The sequence below is a fragment of the Drosophila melanogaster genome, chromosome 2R (assembly GCF_000001215.4).
Source record: "Drosophila melanogaster chromosome 2R".
Classification (NCBI taxonomy): domain Eukaryota; kingdom Metazoa; phylum Arthropoda; class Insecta; order Diptera; family Drosophilidae; genus Drosophila; species Drosophila melanogaster.
This window is the reverse complement of record NT_033778.4, coordinates 11,323,798-11,347,436: the sequence shown is the minus strand read 5'-3', so window position 1 is coordinate 11,347,436 and position 23,639 is coordinate 11,323,798. Positions and strand designations below refer to the sequence as shown.

The window sequence follows — 23,639 nt, the reverse complement described above, 5'->3', positions numbered from 1 at the left end:
GTAGTTAAAAATGCATGTTTTATTTACGACTACATTGCGCAAGTTTGCTTCTTAATAATGCCTAGTTGTTTACAATTCCAATCACGCTAATAATCCTTAGGGCATTCTAACAGAATATGGGGATAGTTAAATCCAATCAATCAATTTCCATAGTCCTAAAAGCAGTCCCTTTACTGCTTGCACAACTCACTATATCTAATAGTCATTGCACTCGAACAGTCATTACCATCTAAAAATGTGAACCCTGTGTCCTGATTTTTAACTAAGACCATCTTTTAAAATAAACTGACGACCGTCATAAACTGTTCATATATGATTTATTTCGAAAAATAATTAGGCGTTGTTGATCACCCAGGAGCGGAGGGCAGCAACATCGGCATAGACACCGGGGTAGTTAGCGGCAGCACATCCGTATCCCCAGGAGACAACACCGACGAGGACTCCGCCGGAGACCAGTGGGCCACCGGAGTCACCCTGGCACGAGTCCTTGCCGCTGGCAAAAGCGCAGATCATGGAGCTCTTGATCTGGTTTCCGTAGCCATAGGAGGAAGAAGAGCACCGGCTCTGGCTGACGATGTTCACGTTGACATAACGCAGCTGGGAGGGAATGGAGCTGGAGCCAGAGGACTCGGTACCCCATCCGGAGACGGAGGCAGCAGCACCGTTGGCGGGGTTGGAGCTAGCCAGACCGATGGCCTTGATGGTGGAGCTGAAGCTCAGAGAGGAGCTCAGATGGAGCACAGCGATGTCGTTGACCATGGTGTTGGCGTTGTAACCCTCGTGGTTCTTGAAAGAGGAAACCTTGGCGACGACGCCACCAGAGCTCCAGTAGCTGGATCCGGCGCGGATCTGCAGGGAGGAGGCGGACACGGACTGCAGGCAGTGAGCGGCGGTCACGATCACCCTGGCGGAGTAGATGGATCCACCGCAGGAGTGGCTGCCACTGCGCTGCAGGGAGATCTGCCAGGGGAAGCTGCTGATGGTGGTAGCAGTACCGCCGACAATGCGGCCATCCAACTGGGGCAGGAGACCCTCGGGGATGGTGCCTCCCAGGGCGCAGGCTACAGCCGACAACAGGATCAGGAACTTCAGCATGGTGCGATTGAATGGATACTCTTCGAACCGAAAAGTGTGCTTATATCGGGGGTCACTATCTCGGGAGGCGTTTAATCAATGGACAAGTGAGATTCCTCGTGGTTAAAGTGGATAACGATGTGGAGTGGTCGTCGTGTGATAAGCTGATTATTTCTAAATATCACCGCCTATATCGATGGTGAAAATGACGCAACAATTATGCTGAAGTTGCAGCTGTCAATCAAGTGGAGATATTTGCCGCGGGGACTGTATAAAAGGGGTTTTGATCCGCGAATCAGCATACAAACGATTAAAATGTTGAAATTCGCGGTACTTCTTTCCGTTTTGGCCTGCGCCTTGGCTGGCACCATTCCCGATGGCCTGCTGCCCCAGTTGGATGGTCGTATCGTCGGTGGTTATGAGACCAGCATCGACGCCCATCCCTACCAGGTGTCCTTGCAGCGCTATGGATCACACTTCTGCGGTGGATCCATCTACTCCCACGACATTGTGATCACCGCCGCTCACTGCCTGCAGTCGATTGAGGCCAAGGACCTGAAGATTCGTGTGGGCAGCACCTACTGGCGCTCCGGCGGCAGTGTCCACTCCGTTCGCTCCTTCCGCAACCACGAGGGCTACAACTCCCGCACCATGGTCAACGACATTGCTATTATTCGCATCGAGTCCGATCTGAGCTTCCGCTCCAGCATTCGCGAGATCCGTATTGCCGACTCCAACCCTCGTGAGGGCGCCACCGCCGTGGTTTCCGGCTGGGGCACCACCGAGTCCGGTGGCAGCACCATTCCCGATCATCTGCTGGCCGTTGATCTGGAGATCATCGATGTGTCGCGTTGCCGCTCGGATGAGTTCGGATACGGAAAGAAGATCAAGGACACCATGCTCTGCGCCTACGCCCCACACAAGGATGCCTGCCAGGGTGACTCCGGTGGCCCACTTGTCTCCGGAGACCGCCTTGTCGGTGTTGTGTCCTGGGGCTATGGATGCGGTGATGTGAGGTATCCCGGTGTCTACGCCGACGTTGCCCACTTCCACGAGTGGATCGAGAGGACCGCCGAGGAGGTGTAAAGCCAGACAAACACTTGAAATAAATCGCAATTGAATCAGCATTGATATCTGTTTCTCTATTTGGGCCCAATTGCGTCGCAGGTGTAAAGCCCTCGAAATTGCGGCTAGATAAGAATTGTAGCGTGGGCTGTATATAAGGTTGGACGGGCGGCATGTAAGCCAGCACTTGTTAGCAACGCCCATCATGTTGAAGATCGTGATCCTCTTGTCCGCCGTGGTCTGCGCCCTGGGAGGCACCGTCCCTGAGGGACTCCTGCCTCAGTTGGATGGCCGCATTGTCGGCGGCTCTGCTACCACCATCAGCAGCTTCCCCTGGCAGATCTCCCTGCAGCGCAGTGGCAGCCACTCCTGCGGTGGATCCATCTACTCTGCCAACATCATTGTGACCGCCGCTCACTGTCTGCAGTCCGTGTCCGCTTCAGTCCTGCAGGTCCGTGCTGGATCCACCTACTGGAGCTCTGGTGGCGTCGTCGCCAAGGTTTCCTCTTTCAAGAACCACGAGGGATACAACGCTAACACCATGGTCAACGACATCGCTGTCATCCGTCTGAGCTCTTCCCTGAGCTTCAGCTCAAGCATCAAGGCTATTAGCCTGGCCACTTACAACCCAGCTAACGGAGCCTCTGCCGCCGTTTCCGGTTGGGGTACCCAGTCGTCCGGATCCAGCTCCATCCCCTCCCAGCTGCAGTACGTGAACGTGAACATCGTTAGCCAGAGCCAGTGTGCTTCCTCCACCTACGGATACGGTAGCCAGATCCGCAACACCATGATCTGCGCTGCTGCCAGCGGCAAGGATGCCTGCCAGGGTGACTCCGGTGGCCCACTGGTCTCCGGCGGAGTCCTCGTCGGTGTTGTCTCCTGGGGATACGGATGCGCTTACTCCAACTACCCCGGTGTCTATGCCGATGTTGCTGTCCTCCGCTCTTGGGTGGTGAGCACTGCTAACAGCATCTAAGCTGGTACCCAGTAGGTTGGATGTGTCAAAAGCCTTCAATAAATATTTGCCATTCAGAACATAGATGATTTGTATTTGGTCTGGGTACTTTAACATAAGAGGGTTTACAAAATATACAGAAAGCTTTTGTATTTACTTCTATGTAGTTTAAGTTAGTGGTTAAGCCTAAAGAATAAAGTAGTGGAAGTTGAATGTATTACACATACCACTTATTACACCTTTCGTATTAACAATAGGGAAACAGTTCTCGAGGTTGCCCGCGTCACAGGTCTTATCTTTTGTAGGGTTCACGGGTATTCACATAAAGTAAGATAATTCAACGCACCTTCTGTGATTTTCACCGATTTCAATGGGCTCGAGTGGCTAAAGGTAAACATTTGTCCAGGACCAATCTAATCAACTTCGAGTGCATCGCGTGGCTAGGGTTCCAATTCATCTTCCATTGATAAGTTGAGTGATGGTCTGGACAGCTGTGGCAAGATTAATTAGCCGGAAAAAAATGAATAGATAAGATTGCACAGATTTGGACACTCGAAGTTGAACGTTTTGGTGAACCGTGACTGGTGAAATACTGGACGGTGTGAATAGATGGTAGGAATGGATTGTCTTCTGTTCTTTTTCTTATATTTGTGAATTAAACGCAACAACAATTGCAAAGAATAAACAATTTGCCATATTTTTTAACCGATAATGCTGTTTATAAAAAGTTCCATTATCAATTCCATAATAAAGTTGAAATTTGCCATTTTTAAGTAGAAATTTTGATTGGCAGAGGGTCGTTCATATAGCCACCCCTTATTTTAACGGGTATTTCCAACTCGACGTAGCATTGGTGACGTTTGTGCTAATTTGTGCTTTTAATGGGCCATTAAAATTGTCTCTTCTATGACTTAACCTACTTTTTGGGAATTACGTGTCGTAGAAATCACCTTTGCCATTTCGTAAATGTGGTAAAAGTTATATCTTTGCATGTGAAATTTTCAGTAAACCTCAATTGGGTGAAGGAGTGTCTTGCCTAAGACTCACATATCCACGAACCCCAAAGTCAAGTGAGAAAATATGTCGGAACATTTGGTATGAAATCAAATATATCCTAGTAAATATCTTTTTTACACAAAATTTATTTTTGCACATAGTTCTTGAATAATAATCGTTATAGAAAAGCCATAAATGTTTTATTTGGGTCATCGCTTATTTTTTAAACGGGGAATACTATAAAGGTGTGTCTTGTGAAAAGCTCCTCTAATCACCTAGAATGACAAGGTCATTCTAGCTTGAGGGCAAGCTATCTATATCTAATAACACCCGTTGAAGTGCCGACTTCCGAGTTTAGACTGGTGCTGCACATACACATACATACGTACCGCTTTCTTTGATTGATAGCAAGTCTGATTGATAAGAAACAAGCCTACGGCCTTCTAGTGCATGGTATGCTAATTCCATGGATCAAAAGATCGACCGATACTGTCAGCTGGCCACTCAATGGTTAACATTCCACCCACTTCATCAGCGTATTCGCGCCTGATGGAAAGTTATAAATGTCTGCCATGGTTAACTGATTGGTCAGTGTTTTTCCAGAATGCACAGATTAGTGGTTCTTTTAGTTTGCCTGGCTGTGGGTTCCGCCTGTGCTGGCACAGTCGGGGTCTCCAATGGTGATCCCTTCGAGCGCGAAGGTCGCATTGTCGGCGGCGAGGATACAACAATCGGAGCGCATCCCTACCAGGTTTCCCTGCAGACCAAGAGTGGCTCCCACTTCTGTGGTGGTAGTTTGATCAACGAAGATACTGTTGTCACGGCGGCCCACTGTCTGGTGGGAAGGAAGGTCTCCAAGGTGTTCGTGCGTCTCGGTTCCACGCTCTACAATGAGGGTGGAATTGTGGTTGCTGTCCGGGAGTTGGCATACAATGAGGACTATAACTCGAAGACCATGGAGTACGACGTGGGCATACTGAAGCTGGACGAGAAGGTAAAGGAAACCGAAAATATTCGATATATCGAACTGGCCACGGAAACGCCGCCCACTGGCACCACCGCTGTGGTCACCGGCTGGGGTTCCAAGTGCTACTTCTGGTGCATGACACTGCCCAAGACGCTCCAGGAGGTCTATGTCAACATTGTGGACTGGAAGACGTGCGCTTCGGATGAGTACAAGTACGGAGAGATCATCTACGATAGCATGGTGTGTGCCTATGAAAAGAAGAAGGACGCTTGCCAAGGAGATTCCGGTGGTCCTCTGGCGGTCGGTAACACTCTGGTGGGAATCGTGTCCTGGGGATATGCCTGTGCCTCGAACCTACTGCCCGGTGTTTACTCCGATGTGCCCGCTTTGCGAAAGTGGATCCTGAATGCAAGCGAAACTTTGTAGATATAAATAATAATAATATACTAGACCGGCATACTAGACTGGCATACTTTCGGGGATTATATAGCGATTCGAAATCAAAAAGCTTCCCATCTGCCCATCTAATTGTTAATAAGTTTCATATGGATGATACAATTATGATTTATGGCAAATTTCGATGTTGCTTTCTCAAGTCTTTTAGCCAATCTATGGTGTCTCAGAAAAATTAGTATTGACTAAATTGTAAATATATATTAAACAGCCAAAAAGAGGAAAGGTGTTTGGTATACATTTTATTTAACCAATCGAAGCTTTTTATTGCTTCAAGTAGCAATTAAATATTTGATCACCCTGATACGCCTGAACTAAGGCTAATTGATTGGCATTATTCTTAGTCAGCTATGGTTCAAGAGAACAGCTACCGCTCCGGGATGGTCATCTTATCGGTGTTAAAATAAAAGCAGTTTATTGACCAATTTGCGATATGAGCCAAAGCTTTTCGTTGATTTCGAGCAAAGTAAAAGATTCGATTTAGTCACTCTCCGAACAACAAAATGAACAAAGTCATATTACGCATTCTTGCGGTGCTGTTTCTTCTCGGAATTTATGCAGTATCGGCGCAATCAGATGGTCGCATAGTTGGCGGTGCAGATACATCCAGTTACTATACCAAATATGTGGTGCAGCTGCGCAGGCGCAGTTCATCGAGTAGCTCCTACGCCCAAACCTGCGGTGGATGCATCCTGGACGCGGTGACCATAGCAACGGCAGCACATTGTGTCTACAACCGCGAGGCGGAGAATTTCCTGGTGGTGGCTGGCGACGATAGCCGTGGGGGTATGAATGGCGTAGTGGTGCGAGTTTCAAAATTGATTCCCCACGAGTTGTACAACTCTTCCACTATGGATAACGACATTGCCCTGGTGGTTGTGGATCCTCCCCTGCCCTTGGATAGCTTTAGCACTATGGAAGCCATTGAAATCGCCTCGGAGCAACCAGCCGTTGGAGTCCAGGCCACAATCAGTGGTTGGGGTTATACCAAAGAGAACGGCTTGTCATCCGATCAACTGCAGCAGGTTAAGGTACCAATTGTCGATTCCGAAAAATGCCAGGAAGCCTACTACTGGCGACCGATCAGCGAGGGCATGCTCTGCGCTGGACTATCGGAGGGCGGAAAGGATGCCTGCCAGGGAGATTCCGGAGGACCTCTGGTTGTTGCTAACAAGCTGGCCGGCATTGTCTCCTGGGGAGAAGGATGCGCACGTCCAAATTATCCCGGCGTTTACGCAAATGTCGCTTACTATAAGGACTGGATAGCCAAACAGCGAACATCTTATGTATAACCGAGGGGATATACCTAGTCGATTATATAAAATGTCAAATAAAATAGCGTACTACAAGCGAAAAACGTCTTTATAGTTCAGACAACTTATATAGCCGATTAAAAAACTGCAATTATCGAAGCAAAAATGAGTTTGGTAATAAACTCTTTTATTGGGAATACTGACTATTAAGTCCACAGTTCAGTTTTCAAACGAATCATTATTTACGTTTAGATTTAAAAACCGAAATTAAACAGTCAAAGAAATTCCAAAAAATAATTGTAGCCATATTCTTGCAAAAAAAATAAATAGCTTACAAATATTGTCAATTGCATAAAATAAATTTAAAATGTTAAACGTTTCAAAATCAATCTCAATTATGTTACCCAGTGTTATAGTAGCCTATAAATCCTAATCGCTCGTAGTAACGAATGACCATGCATATCCATTATAAAATTTATGATTCCTATATTCGAATCGGCCGTTAGATAAGCCATGGAATGGCCGGCCAAAAAATTTGGGCCTTCAGTTCCCTATTCTCCTTGCCTTTGTAAGCATGTCGAGCTCTTGGATAGTTGGCCTCTTGGCCTTTCTCGTCAGCTTGGTGGCCTTGACCCAAGGTCTTCCCCTTCTGGAGGATCTGGATGAGAAGAGCGTTCCGGATGGCCGCATTGTGGGTGGCTATGCGACGGACATAGCGCAGGTCCCGTACCAGATTTCCCTGCGCTACAAGGGTATCACCACGCCGGAGAATCCCTTTCGCCATCGTTGCGGAGGATCCATTTTCAATGAGACTACAATAGTGACAGCGGCGCACTGCGTCATCGGCACGGTGGCAAGTCAATATAAAGTGGTGGCCGGGACAAATTTCCAAACCGGCTCCGATGGCGTTATCACCAATGTCAAGGAGATCGTTATGCACGAAGGGTATTACTCGGGAGCTGCCTACAACAACGATATTGCCATTCTATTTGTGGATCCCCCATTGCCGCTCAACAACTTCACCATCAAGGCCATTAAGCTGGCCTTGGAACAACCAATTGAGGGAACGGTCAGCAAGGTCAGCGGATGGGGAACCACTTCTCCCGGCGGCTACTCCTCGAACCAACTGCTCGCGGTCGATGTCCCGATTGTGAGCAACGAGCTTTGTGATCAGGACTACGAGGATTTTGGCGACGAGACCTACCGCATTACATCGGCCATGTTGTGTGCCGGCAAACGGGGTGTCGGTGGTGCGGATGCCTGCCAGGGAGATTCCGGAGGACCGTTGGCGGTGCGCGATGAACTCTATGGAGTCGTGTCCTGGGGCAACAGTTGTGCACTGCCCAATTATCCCGGCGTCTATGCCAATGTGGCGTACCTGAGGCCTTGGATCGATGCCGTTTTGGCAGGGCTCTAAATTAATTATATCACCCATTCCACGTTTTGTAAATAAATTGGCTTCTGAAGCCACGTGCCTTAGGGTTTTCCGAACTGAAGGTTTTTATTAATCTTTTTCTAATAAAATCAACTTAATCAATGATTAGATGAACCTTGAGCGTGTGGATTATGGATCAAAACCGGTTCAAAACACTTTTACCAAATCCCCAAAAATATGCAACATTAAATTTACGCTTAGAGTGGACCAAAGTTCCCAGTGTTGGGAATTCTACACTCTTAAACATTAATATTGGCACCTAGTTATTTATATGCCCAATAAAGGCATTCTTAGTTATACAATTTGGCCTAAGTATAAGCTTTCTCCGAAGAGAAACCGTAAGGATTAACGTATTATTTACACCAATAATGTGTCACTTGGATTGACATTATCTTGGTCGGACCCTGTGCTCACACCGCTATCAGAAGCTATCTTAAGCACCGACCATTAACTCAATCGGCATGTTCATTGAACGCAACCTAGCTAAGTCTAAACTGAAATCCGTAATCAGTTCGATTGGAACCTCACACCCGTGCGAATCGATGGAAGGTGCGATGTGCATCCCGCTACTGTTGTTGGCCATTGGGTTCTCCTCCGTTATTTCAATTTCCGGTCAACCGGAGGGCAGAATAATTAATGGCACTACGGTAGATATTGCCCGTCATCCATATCTAGTCTCCCTTCGCTATCGCCGGGATAATGAGTCCAGCTATATGCACGAATGTGCCGGTGTCATCATCTCGGAACAGGCATTGATCACCAGTGCTCAGTGCCTCTATGGCTTGCCCGAGGAAACTAAACTTGTGGCTGTGGCCGGAGCAAACACCCGCAATGGAACCGATGGATTTATTTACCCAGTAGCCAATTGGACCCATCATCCGAACTACGATCCCGTGACAGTTGACAATGATATAGGTGTCCTCCTTCTGGACACAACCCTCGACCTCACGCTCCTCGGAATAAGCTCAATTGGTATCCGCCCGGAGCGTCCTGCAGTGGGTAGACTTGCCACTGTAGCCGGATGGGGCTACCGGGAGGAGTGGGGCCCCTCCAGCTACAAACTGGAGCAGACCGAAGTTCCAGTGGTTAGCTCTGAGCAGTGCACACAAATCTACGGAGCTGGCGAGGTTACCGAGCGGATGATTTGCGCGGGATTCGTAGTTCAAGGAGGCAGTGATGCCTGCCAAGGCGACACCGGTGGCCCCCTGGTCATCGATGGTCAGCTGGTGGGTCTGGTGTCCTGGGGACGCGGATGTGCCCGACCCAACTACCCCACCGTCTACTGCTACGTGGCCAGCTTTGTGGATTGGATCGAGGAAACCATAGCAGCTGCTGGAGTGCAATAAACATAGGCATTTTCGCGGCAATCGATACGCTATCTTTAAGTGGTTACCGTCGGATAGAGCTACCTAATTTAATAATAAAACCGTAATCAAACAAACAATATACTACGTTATCGTCTGTATTGGTCATTTCTTACGTAATTCGAAGATATAAAAGGTTTTGAGTTGATTGAGGCTAGTTACAAGACGTTTGAATAGTATTTTTGCCTTAATATTATTACAGAAAGTCGATTTTGCCCACACTCTCTTTATCCGCAACGGTCTCCACCAGCCAATCGAGAACATCCGGTACGGAGCAATAGACTCCGGGATATTTCTCACGGGCACAGCCCGTTCCCCAGGACACAATGCCCAGGAGTGTGTTGTTGTAGACCAGCGGACCACCGGAATCTCCCTGGCATGCATCCTTTCCACCTCCGTTGACTCCGGCGCAAAGCATACGACTGGTCAGCATAATGGAATAGGCGTTCTTGCAGTTCGAGTTGTCCACCACATTAACGCTGACCTCCTGCAGGACGTCGGAGATGGTTCCGCCTTCGCTGGTGGTTCCCCAGCCCGTCACGGTAACGGGTGTATCATGATCGGGCCGCTCCTTGGCCAACTCAATCGGCTGCACGGCGTCGTTGAACTCGAAATCCCCATCCAGGATCAGAATTGCCGCATCGTAGTCGTTGTTCAGAGTGCGATACTTGGGATGAATGATGATCTCACGGACTTCCAACTCCTGCTGCGGACCCGTGGGGAACCAGATGTTCGAGGAACCAGCCACAATGGTAAGGTTTTCCGGGCCGGACAAGGTGTTTACACAATGGGCAGCACTGATGATCTGGTTTGATCTGTAAATTGTGCCTCCGCATCGGTGATTTCCTCTATACCTCATCGAGATCTGATGCGGATATTGGGTGATGTTCGTGTCCTGTCCACCGACAATGCGTCCATCGAGCTTCGGTATATGAACCTCTTCGTTCCGGTATATAGGATCTGCCAGGGAGCAGCCCACTCCGAGCACCAGAAACACAACCAAAATCCGTGACATTTTCGAGCAACTGAACGCAAAAGTAGCGCTATGTGTAGATTTATAGAATACTCGTATCCTTATCTATCGGCTGTAGATTGGGATTGGATTGCCGATTACTTGGTAATCTAATGATAGTTTTCGTAATCAAGAAACAGACATGAACAATGGCTAGTCATAAATCTTGGCCACAATTCTTTCTGCCGTTTTTCCCAGATTACGTTTCTGCTCGATCCATGAGTGGTGAACTTGCAAGTTGGTTTTGGGGTAAGTCAATAAACCCATCATTGATTATCTCGCTTTTCTCGTTCGAAATCAATTGTATTTACTAGCTTTCACTAACTATCGCTATGTATGTATGTACATATTTTATGTTGGTGGTTTATTAAATTTAGCTCTACCCAAAAGCAGGCTACATTTGAATTCTTTCCTTTTTATATAAAATATTTATTATTTTACATAGGTAAAACATTAGCGTTAATTGCTTAAATCTAAGACATTTACACTGACACTAACACTAAGATTGCACATTTCCGGCCCAAGACTGCTGACATTTATCACAATACGCATCCGTTACGATACTAAACGATATATAATGTTGATTGATTGCACTTACATTTCTTAGGGCTTGGGTTTTCGATTCCTTCTTCTATTTTGATATACTGTTGGTACCTGCACTTTGCGTATTGTATGCAGTTCCCCAGGGTTTCACGTTCCTAATTACTAAAGATTATCAGCTAACTTAGATGTATTAAAATTGCACCTTGTGGTTTGGCAAGAATCTCTATGTTATTGCACTGATTGTTGCTATTGCGTTTCTTAAGTCTTAAAAAGTAAGTCTTTCGTATATTTTCCATATTGCACGACCCTAGAAACTATTTATGCACTTAAGCATAGCCTAATCTAACTCTTCCTAATCATCTTGTAGAGCACAGAGTGCGTTTCTATGCTCTCTGCCCCCGACTCCCACATGTCCTCCGCGTTGGTCTCCTCGTCCGTTTCCGAAGATCCACAGCAGGTACTTCGTCCGCGTCCATTTTCATCCGAGGAGTAGGATGACATTGTTGTGGTGCTGCCCCGCACGTTTCGCTCCTGGGAATTCGTTTGGGAATGGGAACGGGTCAGAGTTTTATCAGATTCCGCATCGCTGAGATCACAAGCAACGACTGCGTTGTTTTCCGGCGATCGACGACTGTGACTTGGAGAGACCATGTGCTCGAGGTCCTCGAACCGATTGTCATTCGGACCGCTTTCCTCCTCGTTGTCCTCGATGGTGTCCACCCGAATGATCTGTCCGCGTCCACACGGCATCTTGAAATTATACCGATCGTAGACATTTCGCTTGTACAGTTCCGTTGAATCGGTGCTCATGTATCCGCTGTCCAGTTGACCAAAGCGTTGCTCGTAATACGTCTGGCTACCCGGTTGTCCCATTCCAGCGGACTGAGCTGCATCTTCGATAATGGAGGCAATGCCGTCATCCTCGAGGAACCCGGCAGCAGTTTTGCTACCATATGTTGGTGCTGGACTTTGGCTGGGACTAAACTTGTTGGCCGCCATAGTGACAAACTTTCGCCACGCATTCTTCAGGTCCTTGGCTTTCTTGGCGCGATCCTTTAGTCCAATGGCAATCTGCATTCCAGCCGTGAGCTGGGCTTGTTCGATTTCACAGCGATACACAGTTTGAACGTTTCCGCCGGCACTAGCATTTCCGGAACTACTAGCCGCTCGTTGGGGATAGGCAATGCCCACTGGAACTCCGGCGTTCCTGTACATCTCTTTTGTTCGCTCGGAAAGATGACTGCTACTCCGATTCGAGCGTGAGCTTATGGACAGCGCATCGAACTGGGCCACATCCACCTCCTTTACGCTCTTATTGCTGCCACCGAACTCCGGCTCGGGGGCAACGTCCTTTGGGGAATCCGGACCAGCTTTTGAAACCTCCTCCCGCTGACTTTTCCGTCGATTGAGATACTTCGTCAGACTGTAGTCGTTGCGCAGGCTGTTGATCTTTTTGTTGTACATCCCTTCGTAGTCCTCTTCCGGTATCTTAGCATTGATTTTCGGGGATCTGGAACCCTTTGCATGAGTTCTCTCCTCGGTGGTTGCCGATATAGCACTGGACATGGTGTTGTTGCAGGAGTTCTCGAACTCCGAGGTGCCTGTGATCTCACTGTGCAGGCTGTAGGCATCTTCATCTGGAGCCTGATGTTCCGATGAGTTTGGGGGAGGAGGTGGTAGTGGTCGTTTGCTTTGCACCAACGGTGGGCAGTAATGCTGATTGACCTTTGGTCGAGTAGGAGGAGCTTTATCCGCTGGCTTCGGTGATGAAATCGTAATAGTGGTCTTGTTTACTTTTGTGATATCCATCACTGAGTGGGTTGGTGACGTCTCCATCAGACGCTGGCGACGAGAGTGCTTGGCCTCCAGGGTGAGAATACGCCCCTCCTCTTCCGGTGTTTGTGCAACCTTCTTCTCGTACTTGATGTTGTCCTGAGCGATTAAAGGCGACTCATAGATCTCTCTCAAGTTCCTAAATGAGTTGCTGGATCGAAGGATGAAGGAAGCGGTCCTTGGTTTAATGCCCTGATTGGGTGCAGGACTGATTTGCCGACTCAAATCCGGCAGAGAACTGATCTGGCTAAAGTCCGAGTCGATTGGCTTATGCCCATCCCAAGCTGAAATGTCGCAGAAGCTCTGCTTCTTGGGCTTACGATCCAGTGTATCCGGTTCGAATTGATCGCTATCCGTTCGCTCCAGATCGGAAGGGGGTTCATGTTCCACCTCGATGGTCATGCTTCCCCGAAAGGGCGTGTCATATTTGATTCGAGCTGCCGCCTCCTTCTGCCTTTGTTGCTGCCCAGGATGTGGATGTTGGTGCTTTGCAGCCAAACGCTTTTTCATCTCGCCCTCCTTGCGAAATCCGTTCATACGATCGTATACAGTGTGACTGATCTCCATCTCCTCCTCGAGCGGAAGAGCGGTACTCAAGCTTGGACTCAATTGGGAACTCACATCGGATGACGGTGAACTGGACGAGTGGGAACTCTTGCGTTTGCTGGGTTCCAGACGTTCAAGACTATCCGTTTCGTAGTCCACAATCAGATACTGCGGGGACTTCCTTCTATAAATCGGGGAATCGGGTTGGAACTGCTTAAGAGATTTACGGCTGAGAGAGCTGTAATCCGGAGTGGGCACCGATGGTATGCTACTCTGCGTACTGCTATAGATGTCTTTGATTCGTTTCTCTATGGTGCTATCATAATCAGGCGTTGGAATATGCGCTGCAAACTCGCGCTTCAAGGAATCGTAGATGACCTCCGGCGCTTTCATGTTTCTCAGCATGTTGTAGTGCTGCCGATCGAAGGAGGTGAGCGAGGTGGGTGTGGAGTTGGCGGCAGCGAACTGATCCAGAACCTCGCTACGCTTCTTCATCGATTTGGAGCGACTGGAGGCACTGCGCAATGAGGCCGCAGGTGAGTCTGCCAGCATGAACTTGGGATTATTGTAGATTTCCCCGCCGGTCTCTGCAAATCCATAGACATTGGCGGCCACGGAAAAGGCAGAGAATCCCTCATAAGTGCTACCCACATTTGTCTTCGGCTTGGGTGACTGTTCTGGACTGCTCTTTCCGGTGCTTCGGCTGGAATGTGGACCCGAAGGCGCTGGAGAAGATGACTTTGCATTACCTTCATCTGCTTTTGATTTCTGCATTGGAGGTGGTGGTGGTCGCTCCTTGGGTGCACTTATCTCCTTTCTCAATGAGCCCTTGTTGGGAGATCCGGATGATGGCTTCTTTGCAGTCGGTGGAGCAGGTCGGTCGAGCGTCTTCGGTGCCGGAGTCGCATCCGAGTTTGGTACACTTTGCAGCCACTGCTCGATGCTGTTCCGCTTATCGCCCATTCCCTTCCCCGCCAGACTCTGCTGCAGCGGAATATTGAACATGGGTGAACTGGAACTGGACTCCGGATGCTGCTCCTCCGGAATTATGTTCAGAGAGGGTTGGTAACGCTTTGAGGCCATTTTGTACTTGGCAATGGCGATGACCTCGCGAATCTTCTGCAGGAACTCAATGGCAGCTTGAGGCGGTTCCTGAAAAGTTGGTAAAAAAAAAACGAACGGGTATGCAACAAATCATTATTAATCATTTTTAACTCTCATACTTATTTATTTTCATGCATTTGTTAATTAAAACTTACCGCTAGTAGATGAGGCTCAAAATAAGCGGGATTGAAGTAGAGCTTCTTGCGCACATTACCACTGACCATGGCACGCAAGTTCTCCAGCTTCTCCTCGCTCATGAGCTCATCAATTACGGCCACATTTTCAGCGGGCAGACACTCGTTGTCCTGCAGGAAGTCATCCACATCCATTGCAGCGTTATCTGTTCCACCCGAAGGCTTCGGCGACTTACTGAGCTGTGGATGCACCAGCACGGATGTCTATAAAGTGTAGTTCTGTATATTTCATCAATCAGAATTATATAGCCAACCCACCTTGATCTTTTCCTCCATTTCACACTCAGAATTCGAATTTGAAATATCGCTGGCAAACCCGGAATTGTGTTCTCGTTCACTCAACTGTGGAAAATGCTGCAGCAATGGATTATTTTTCACAATGCCCATATCCTCCTTTAAACTGCCTATACTTGTACGTGTATTGGACTCATTTCCATTTCCCAGACCCATGCTATTGGAGGAGTATATGCTACCCACTCGGCTAAAGGGTGCTCCATACGTAACCTGATCATTCTTAGGATAATTGATGTCGTTTGTCAGATTGTCTAGGGAATGACGAGAGCTGTGCCGCTTTCGTTTCTTCATGTAAAGATATAGAAACACTGAGGCCACATAGATGAGACCCAAGAGCAGGCTACAGATCCCAATGACCACGTACTCACGCATGGTCATGCCATCCGAAGTGGAGGCCAAAGTGGTGGAGTTGGCTGGTTGGAAAAAGACCTCGGGGACATCTGTATGTATAAGGAGATTAGGATAAGCTTGGATTTCTTTGATGTTGCTCATTATTAATACTCACTGTGGGCATATTTTACGGGACTGCCATTCACTCTGAAAGCCACACATGGTGAGTGAACATTCCTGGGCGGCATGAGGGGTTCACCCTTGACGTGATTGCTGGCATTCAAGGCCACCGTCATGTCGCGACACACCAGATGCACCACAATCAGGCGACCCTGCATCTTCTGGCGCAGATCAGCTTCACCCAGCCACAAGAGGAAGCTGCGTCCCTCATCGCGGAACATGCGAAACGGGTAGTCGGTGTCTATGGGGTTCCGCAGATCCGACCAGCCATTTGAACCCAGGTACTGGGCTCCGGTTACCGCGCAAACGGGTGTGTGAATGCCTAAAAGTTTAAAATGACAGTAAATGGCATTAATGAGCCAATAGAATACACTGACTTTCACTAATTTACCCCAACTGTTTACTTGATCAAATTTATAACTATATTGTCCAATAAAACTTATTTCAAAATTGGTATTTAACAGTAATTAGAAACCAGTTGTATGTAATTTATTGATTATTATTTCTGAAGCTTTGTCAAGATCGAATATCTTTCAGGTTATGTATAAAAGGAAATAATATCTGAGATACTACAATTATTATAACAACTGAAAAGTGGTATTGTGAGCTACTTACTGGCAAAGCTGATCTCCCTGCTGGGATAGATGATCTGACCCTTGAGCGGCAGGAAGACAAAGGGTATCTTTTCCGAGGAGGAACCACTCACGAATGGCGACAGGGAGCACTCTGTAACAATGGGCGGAAAAATGGGAAGCGATTAGGTGCTGGAGGTTGTGGGAAAGTACGTTCAAATGGCGGCGATAACGATCGACGCTTATCAATTACGAATCGGAATTGGTAGTGAAACTACATATCTGTGCTGTTATTTTTCCGGCCAACCCAGCTCTTACTTTCGGTCCGACTTGGGGTCCGATTCCGATTCCAAGTCCAATTCCAATTCCGACTCCAACTCCAATTCCGATCTTCGGGTCGGATTCCGAACCTGTGTTAGAGTTAGACCCCGAAATGGCAGCGGTCTCAGATTGTTTATGTTGGCAGACGACGGGCGAAAGTTTCCTTTCATTCATTAGCAGCGGGGAAACAAGCGATTTGTTCAATAATAATAACATTTTTTCCCTCTTTGCGTCACGTTTCGTTTTCATTCTGCAGCCCTGCACAATTTCAGTGGCGCTTATTACAGCATTTCTTTCATTCGGTTGGACTTTTTTTTTCGATTTTTTCTCTATTTTTTTTTTTCAGTTGGGCAACCATTGTGCTCGGGGATATGACAAAACAATGGATGGATGGATGGATAGTGTCTCACATGTGGGAGCGACTCCCACCGCGAAATGGAGCACACAATTTGGCTGTGGAATCGTTGGATGGCTTCCGCAATGCACACTCACCATGGATGTCGTCCACGCATATGCCCAGATCCTCGCGATAGGCCCGCTGATAGGGAAGACATCGGCAGGTGCACCCAGTCTCACCGCTCGCATCTATATTCGCCACTTGACCGCGACCCTTCTGCAACTTGAGACGACGGGTCAGGAGCTCCATTTGACCGCCGCCCAAAGACGAGGTCGCCGGATTGAGTCCATCTATGGATTGGTGGATTTTCTCTGATTATGACAGGCACACATTACCACATGCTAATCTCTAGCTTACCGTTGCCTTGACCGCTTCCATCGCCGGTCGAACGGACCAGCGACGCTGTGCCACTTGAGAGTCCGATGCAGGTGTCCGCGTTGCAGGCGCTGCTCAAACCTGCGCAGAGAAAACATTAAGATGGATTGAGTCGGGACTTCACAATATCTTCAACCGATTGACGGCTAATCAAACGGGTGGCTGGACCCAACCTGACCGGACCGGGCCGGGCCAGGCCTTACTGGTAAAATTAATGCTGCTGTCAGCGGATCAGCCACGAAAAAGCGACGCATCATCCAGTCGAAGAAGCCACATGCCAAGTCAACTGACCAATGACAGTGACACTGGCACTGCGATTGGAAAAATACGCAAGACTCCAATACTCTTGCCATATACATGAGCAAAATAATAAAGTTGGAAATGAATGCTACAAATTGCTCTTGAATTTAACATTTTAATTAAGCAAAGAAAAGTTTTTTATTTTATAGATCATCTATCGCAATAATAACGGAACACTCTTCTCCAGTAAAATATATTCTAATTTTAAAACATTGCTTAAATAGCGTTAAAAATCATTTATGGCCGCATAAATTTAGAAACAGATGAGTCGAATTCTAGCTAAGCTAACGTGAAAACATTCAATGAATGAATCAATGAATTCGAGCCCGTTGTTCTTTGATATACCACCTGTTTCCAAGTGGTTAACTCACCGCTTGTGTGGAAGGTATCGCCGTCGTGCTGTCGTGTCAGATTGACGAGCTGCCCGTTGGTCTGCTGCAGTTCCTCGAGCAGCAAGCTGGCCGGCATTAGTGGCTCCTCGGCGAGATCTTCGCTGGGATAGTGGTTCCTCGCCCTCGGGTGTGTAAGCGGTCGGGCAGCCGAAGTGGGCGTGGCAGGCGGAAGGGTGACGACAGCGAGCAGAAGGAGCAGCGGTAAGGATTGGAGCCGCATCTTAACAGCAACATAGCTGGATGGAACGCACTCTGGGGGATTCGACGCCGCAGCTGCAACTGGTTGAGTGGCGGAGGGTGGGCGGTGGTGGTGGTGGTGTGGAGTGGAGTAAAAGAAAACAAGCACTAATTAATTAAAAATAAGTCCAAATTCGTAGCTAGCGAAACGAAAACCAGCTAGTCAGTTGACATTCTTTGGGACCCCGCTTAATGAGGCAGAAATTGTTTGGTCCGTTTTGCTGGAAATGCTGAAATGGAGCAACATCTACATCCAGTTGGTGCTAGTTTGCCGGTGGCTAACGGACAACATTTAAACAAATGTTGCAATTAAAACTCGTTCTGGCGGCAAGTGTATATACTTATTGGTTGGGACACGGCGAGGAGCTGGCATAATGCTGCACTGGATCAAGTGCGTCGCAGTGGGAAAACTGTATAGCGTTTACCGTTACCAAAAGCCCCGCTGCTGCTGCTGCTGCGGCCGCTGCTGCACTTGGCTCAGAACACCCCGTTTATACCGCTAATCAGTTGCACTTTAGCAGCTGCTTTCGGCCAGGCCAATTTACATAAATATTTCACACACACAGCGCGCGAAGGCACCACAGAAAAATTATTGGGGACTCCTAACTGTTCATATCTACGAGTTCTACTGATCTCAGAAGACTGTGCTTGTTTTTTTTTTTTTTTTTTTTTTGTTGTTCTGTGCTTTGCTTTTTTGGCTCTTCAAAAGAAGAACAAAAGAGACGGGTGCGTAGAGGTAAAGGCATATTATCTGGAGTCATAATGTGCGCGCGAATGAATGAGAGAAGAAAGCGATAAAAAGCAACAGTTGCGGCCTAATTTGAAAGTAAAATTTCTTTACAAAACGCAGTAGAACACAGCAACAAAAACTACGAACAGCATAGTAAAGTTCGTTGCCTAAGTCTTTTGATTGACCAGTCACCACCAGCGCTGGCATCATAATCGCCATCCATCTACATTGGACATTGGAGTCTACAAGCTTAGCCAGCTCTAGCTCCATCTACATCTCCATCTCCATCTATCACTCGACCTGCTGTACAGTTATGGCATTTAAAAACAAACAACAATAACATTTCCATTATTTCTCTTTCTTTTCCAATATGTTTACGACTGTGCCATAGTTATTCGGATTTGGTTTGATTTTGGGTTATCTAGTCTCGCTTTTCGGCTTGTCTGCATTTTCGAAACGAATTTAATGGCAGTAATGACCTGCTTTTCGCTTTTCCAACTGCAACATCAGCAAAGCTCACAGAGCAACAATACCAACTGAAACTGATGCGATTTTGATGATGCTGGGAAAAAGACAAAAAGAAGAAAACTTTTGCTAATTCTGAGATCTGTTATTTGTGGTCTCTTGCCATATGCAGTCGCTGGATAACTTCTCCATGGGGCACCTGTGCAGGGTCTTGACTCTTGCGCACTCGACTAAACTCAATTAACAGGTAATTGAACCCAACTGCATAAATTAGCCATATTCCATCTATTCCATCTCATTTCAGCCCATTGCAGCCCATCATCCGCCGCCATGTACGCGATCATTAATTATTGGGCAACACGAAAGAGCGTGTGCGCATTGTTCTAAGTCTGTGCATAAATTTATCCATAATAAACAAGTGGCAGTTGTCCGAAACCCAACATGATCGACCCGGAACATACCCCTAAAATTCTGGACTTGGCCAACGGAGCGGAAAGTGCAGCATAACTGACCATTAGATTTGGTGAGCTCGAAAGCGATTTGTGGCTGTTTCGCATTATTGTTTATTTATTTAACGAGCAAATATTTATACTTTAAGAAGTTCAGTATACTTTAAGATGAGTTTTCTTGAATTCACTCCTCTTTATTTAATTTTATGTGTAATGAAGTAAAATAAAATAAATAAAAACTAATTTGTTCAAGATTTGAGTCACTTTTTGGCAACTAAAATCAGGCAGCTAATGGTTAGTTAATGGCCAGTTTATTGTTTACGATTGCTGGTTTAAGCGCAGTTAAGTTAAAAACAGCATTTTAAAAGGGTTCATTATTAGCCCATTGAAACAGTTAAACTTTCAATGGCTTGCTTTCTAATGCCGGATAAAAATAACTTTCAATTTGTGAAAATCATCCAAGTCATTTAAGCGCTTTCCTAGTCTTTAAATGGGTATTCTTAGAAAAGAATACTATTACTATACTATACTCAGAATACTATATTCGAACTGGGTACAAGTTGGTCATACCCAGCAGAAAGCTATGTGCTCTGCAAGGGTGTAGAAATTACCACAACGCATTCTAACCTGGCCATTGCAATTCACATGAACATGCACCGACCATGGAGTTGGAGCTGGAGTTGGCGCTGGCTGCAACTCCAACTCCAAACTCCGGGCACTAGATGATGGGCCCATTGTCTGGCCGGAGCTGCCGCTACACTTCCGAGTGCAGTCGACGTCACACTCGGCGTACTTTTAACACTTAGAACACGCTAGCAGCAGCGGAGCAGCATGAAGGCAGCCGATTAGCTGGAAACTCTGGAGCATCATCCCAGCTATTCCAGCGCAATAACAAATTTCAAATTTATTCCGCTGTTATTTTTATTATTATTATTTTGTGTTAGCGGCTCCCGGCTCCCGGCTCCCGGTTCCACAGTCCATTGTGGTGGCCAGAGGAGCGCATCATTTGCTCGCCGCCTTAATGTGCTTTAATATGTACTTAGGGCCAACTTGGACATGGCCGGCTGTCCAACGGTTTCGGCCGGTTGTTAAGACCGAATTACGGCGGTGCAATGCCCGGTGTTTTGCTTTGGCGTTTTGAGCTATTTTCTAGCCCAAATTACTTTCTCCCGAATAAAAAAAGATTTTCAATTTGGGAGAGTGCCCATGCCCAGTGACCTAAACTCAATTGGCATCGGTCTGATTAGCCGGAGCCAAGGGGCAAAGCAAGCCCTTTTTGCCAGCACAAAAACAAAATCTAGATCTGGTCGCGCGATATTCCAATTTTAGTTTCATGTCATGTACTCACATTGCAGAGCTCGGTTGCAGTTTAGGTGAATAAATTAACACCTTTGGCCGTTAATTTTCCCGACAAGGTACAACCAGGATTACTTTTCGCACATAAACTTAAGCGGTTTCTTTTTCGGTTTTAACTTGGTTAACTTGCTTAACTTCACTTTGCATCTGCTGGCATTTTCACACATTTCTTCGGCAGCATTTTCTGCACGTTTTTCAGCATTTTTGAAACATCTTCATCTCGTGCCACACACTAAATAACACATAAACAACCAGCGTCGCGCTAACTGTTATTGCTATTGTTTTTAGAAAATTCGCTTCGGTTTCTTTTGTTTTCCTCTGTTTTGGCCGCAAAGAAAGCGAAGGCAGCGGCGGCTTTTCTTCGCGAATGAAGGTTGCACAGAGGGTTTGTGGGATTTTTCTCGATGTCTTTCGAACCGCTAAGACGTCTATCAAGGTCGCCGTCGTTGGTGCGACTGCCAAAGCAATCGCAGCTCAAAGAAACCAAAGCCGAATCCGAACACTGAAGACTGTAGACTGAAGCCTGAAGAAAAGTTCCGGAGAGAGGCGGTGCGCTCTTAAACGAGTTTTCTTTTCTGCTCCACGCTCTTATATCTTGAAAGTATAAGTTCGGTCCGTTTGTGTTTTGACAAATTGTACAACCAAACAGCCGAACAGCCAACTGCTGGCAATGCCTGCGTGTTGTGATGTGTGAAGGCGAAGATCTCTAACTGTAGACTAATTAACAAAGACTGGGACAGGTTCTGCATCGCGCATACGCCGTGTGGCCGGCGGTAGAAATGACAGGAATCCCCCAGTACCGTTCCAAGATTCACGCTCCAGTTTGATAAAAGCTGCGGAACAAGAAAAAAAAAACGTCATTTGTCATTGGTTCAACTCAATTTATGACAATTTACTCGCTTTAGTTGCGCTCGAGTGCAGCTGCACTTCATGGAATCTCAAGATCTGCAGATTCACGATCTTAAGATCGAAAAAAACCATGGATCCGGAGATCCGTGCAGCAGAACAAGTGAAAACTTTCGAAAAGTTCCACGGCAGGTGGAGTTATGGGGCTGCCTCAAATTACACGGCCAATCTGTTTGACATAAGCAAGTTATAACATATATAGTAAGGCGGTCGGGGCAACAAGCCAAAAAGACAATTACCGCAAACGGGTTTCAATTAAAAACAGTTAAGCAGTGGCACACAAAACGACAAAAAATTAAATAAAAAAACGAAAAAAAATATATATAGAAATTTATAGAAATATTGGCATCTCCTTTTGCCGGCGCTGCGTACGTGCAGTTTCCCAGTTGGAGACTGCAAAGCTATGCCAGTCTTCAGTATGCAGCTTGGCAGTCTTCAATACGCAGGCTACAGTCCGCAGTCTACAGTCTGCAGTCTACAGTCTTCGTCTTCATTCCCATCTCGTCTGGCCAATAATTATACTTTAGTTGGCGACGCCGCTGCAACTATTTGCTTTGGCTGCATTTACAGTTTTGGTTTTTTGCCGCTAAAGTTGCCGCCCGTCATTTAGAAAGTTTTAGTTTCGTAGATCTCCATCTAATGATACCCAGCGTCCCGCCTTCTTGCAGCCACTACTCAACATTATCGTCCAAATACAGTTCTCAAGAATGGGCCTTCGACCGTTTATTTATACTTTTATGACTGTGTCTATCTGCATTTTATGACGCTCACTGTTCGAATTTGTATTTCTGTGTCAATCGGATTCGGAGCTCCGAATCTCTGGATCAGTGGGTCTCCTGCTCCTCCGGGCTTTTCTTATCTTTCGGGCTGGAATAAATTGCGTTGCGTTACCTACACACAATTGACCGCGTATCTGTTCGCCATTTACCCATGCATGATCCATAAATCTTTAACTGTAAAAAGAAGCCCGATCCAGGTCCAGGTCCAGGTCCAGGTCTTCGCTCCAGTCCGGATCCACATCCACATCCAAGTCCTCGTCCATGTCCATGCCATGTCGTGGTCCAACTTATGCAAACTTTGGGCACACGTCGCTGGTTGGCCGCCGGCTGCGGTGAGTCGTCTGATCTGCTGCTGCTGGAAAACTGGGAAACCAGTTCACGTCTGGGATGCGTACACAGGGAGAAAAGTTCGGAGTGTCGAGGGGATACGTGATGGGAGTATTAAGTTATTGAACGACCTAAGCAGTTATGTTAGTTTAGTGTTAGTACTCAAACGCCTAATGGTATACCCTTTCAACCTATCTTATTGGCTAGCTGTTTAATATAAAGTTAATCTAAAGTGCAATATAAGTTAAAAGAATTCACTAATATTTATTACAGTGGTACGTGGACCCCCCTTGTCCTCGATGTCCCGGCATTCCGCCTCATCTCGGCTTGTTATTGATACGCTGGTGGCGGAGTGGAGTGTGTGGTGCCTCCGGCCGAGCTAAACAAACTTGCAATTGTATTCATAAATAACGATTGAGAAATGTGTTCTTTTTT

At 46.9% G+C, this 23,639-nt stretch overlaps 9 protein-coding genes across 12 annotated transcripts; 6 read left to right on the top strand and 3 right to left on the bottom strand.

The window, feature by feature from the left end:
* Nucleotides 1-41: 41 nt before the first annotated feature.
* Nucleotides 42-1,112, bottom strand: betaTry (betaTrypsin). 2 transcript variants are annotated; one of them, NM_001299385.1, is made up of 1 exon: nucleotides 42-1,112. In NM_001299385.1, the coding sequence occupies exon 1, from the start codon at nucleotides 1,093-1,095 to the stop codon at nucleotides 334-336; it is 762 nt and encodes a 253-aa protein (NP_001286314.1). In that variant the 5' UTR covers nucleotides 1,096-1,112; the 3' UTR covers nucleotides 42-333. The 2 variants fall into 2 exon arrangements, with proteins under 2 accessions (NP_001286314.1, NP_524904.1); NM_080165.3 differs by having other exon boundaries at nucleotides 300-1,112.
* Nucleotides 1,113-1,370: 258 nt separating this feature from the next.
* epsilonTry (epsilonTrypsin) lies at nucleotides 1,371-2,200 on the top strand. The gene has a single exon (NM_080373.3). The coding sequence runs from the start codon at nucleotides 1,390-1,392 to the stop codon at nucleotides 2,158-2,160; it is 771 nt and encodes a 256-aa protein (NP_525112.1). The 5' UTR covers nucleotides 1,371-1,389; the 3' UTR covers nucleotides 2,161-2,200.
* Nucleotides 2,201-2,317: 117 nt separating this feature from the next.
* alphaTry (alphaTrypsin) lies at nucleotides 2,318-3,177 on the top strand. Its single transcript, NM_057423.4, has one exon. The coding sequence runs from the start codon at nucleotides 2,345-2,347 to the stop codon at nucleotides 3,113-3,115; it is 771 nt and encodes a 256-aa protein (NP_476771.1). The 5' UTR covers nucleotides 2,318-2,344; the 3' UTR covers nucleotides 3,116-3,177.
* Nucleotides 3,178-4,676: 1,499 nt separating this feature from the next.
* thetaTry (thetaTrypsin) lies at nucleotides 4,677-5,723 on the top strand. The gene has a single exon (NM_078969.5). It carries the CDS (start codon nucleotides 4,695-4,697, stop codon nucleotides 5,481-5,483), a length of 789 nt encoding a protein of 262 aa, NP_523693.1. The 5' UTR covers nucleotides 4,677-4,694; the 3' UTR covers nucleotides 5,484-5,723.
* A 290-nt stretch (nucleotides 5,724-6,013) lies between these two features.
* On the top strand, nucleotides 6,014-6,924 carry etaTry (etaTrypsin; the record flags this gene model as incomplete). The annotated part of the gene is made up of 1 exon (NM_078968.2): nucleotides 6,014-6,924. One exon carries the CDS (start codon nucleotides 6,014-6,016, stop codon nucleotides 6,800-6,802), a length of 789 nt encoding a protein of 262 aa, NP_523692.1. The 3' UTR covers nucleotides 6,803-6,924.
* A 380-nt stretch (nucleotides 6,925-7,304) lies between these two features.
* On the top strand, nucleotides 7,305-8,251 carry zetaTry (zetaTrypsin). The gene has a single exon (NM_078967.4). The coding sequence runs from the start codon at nucleotides 7,338-7,340 to the stop codon at nucleotides 8,178-8,180; it is 843 nt and encodes a 280-aa protein (NP_523691.1). The 5' UTR covers nucleotides 7,305-7,337; the 3' UTR covers nucleotides 8,181-8,251.
* Nucleotides 8,252-8,703: 452 nt separating this feature from the next.
* On the top strand, nucleotides 8,704-9,640 carry kappaTry. Its single transcript, NM_136830.7, has one exon. The coding sequence runs from the start codon at nucleotides 8,753-8,755 to the stop codon at nucleotides 9,542-9,544; it is 792 nt and encodes a 263-aa protein (NP_610674.5). The 5' UTR covers nucleotides 8,704-8,752; the 3' UTR covers nucleotides 9,545-9,640.
* Nucleotides 9,641-9,645: 5 nt separating this feature from the next.
* lambdaTry lies at nucleotides 9,646-10,597 on the bottom strand. The gene has a single exon (NM_136829.4). It carries the CDS (start codon nucleotides 10,575-10,577, stop codon nucleotides 9,759-9,761), a length of 819 nt encoding a protein of 272 aa, NP_610673.1. The 5' UTR covers nucleotides 10,578-10,597; the 3' UTR covers nucleotides 9,646-9,758.
* A 376-nt stretch (nucleotides 10,598-10,973) lies between these two features.
* On the bottom strand, nucleotides 10,974-23,123 carry sha (shavenoid). 3 transcript variants are annotated; one of them, NM_001144173.3, is made up of 11 exons: nucleotides 23,027-23,123; nucleotides 22,864-22,965; nucleotides 21,181-21,647; nucleotides 17,935-18,234; nucleotides 17,246-17,344; nucleotides 16,984-17,199; nucleotides 16,214-16,324; nucleotides 15,594-15,920; nucleotides 15,053-15,528; nucleotides 14,756-14,998; nucleotides 10,974-14,648 (listed from the first exon to the last, which is right to left on the bottom strand). In NM_001144173.3, the coding sequence occupies exons 4-11, from the start codon at nucleotides 18,173-18,175 to the stop codon at nucleotides 11,460-11,462; spliced, it is 4,902 nt and encodes a 1,633-aa protein (NP_001137645.1). In that variant the 5' UTR covers nucleotides 18,176-18,234; nucleotides 21,181-21,647; nucleotides 22,864-22,965; nucleotides 23,027-23,123; the 3' UTR covers nucleotides 10,974-11,459. The 3 variants fall into 3 exon arrangements, with proteins under 3 accessions (NP_001137645.1, NP_610672.1, NP_001260889.1); NM_136828.3 differs by lacking the exons at nucleotides 22,864-22,965; nucleotides 23,027-23,123 and having other exon boundaries at nucleotides 16,984-17,178; nucleotides 21,181-21,649; NM_001273960.1 differs by lacking the exons at nucleotides 22,864-22,965; nucleotides 23,027-23,123 and having other exon boundaries at nucleotides 14,756-14,974; nucleotides 16,984-17,178; nucleotides 21,181-21,649.
* Nucleotides 23,124-23,639: the final 516 nt, after the last annotated feature.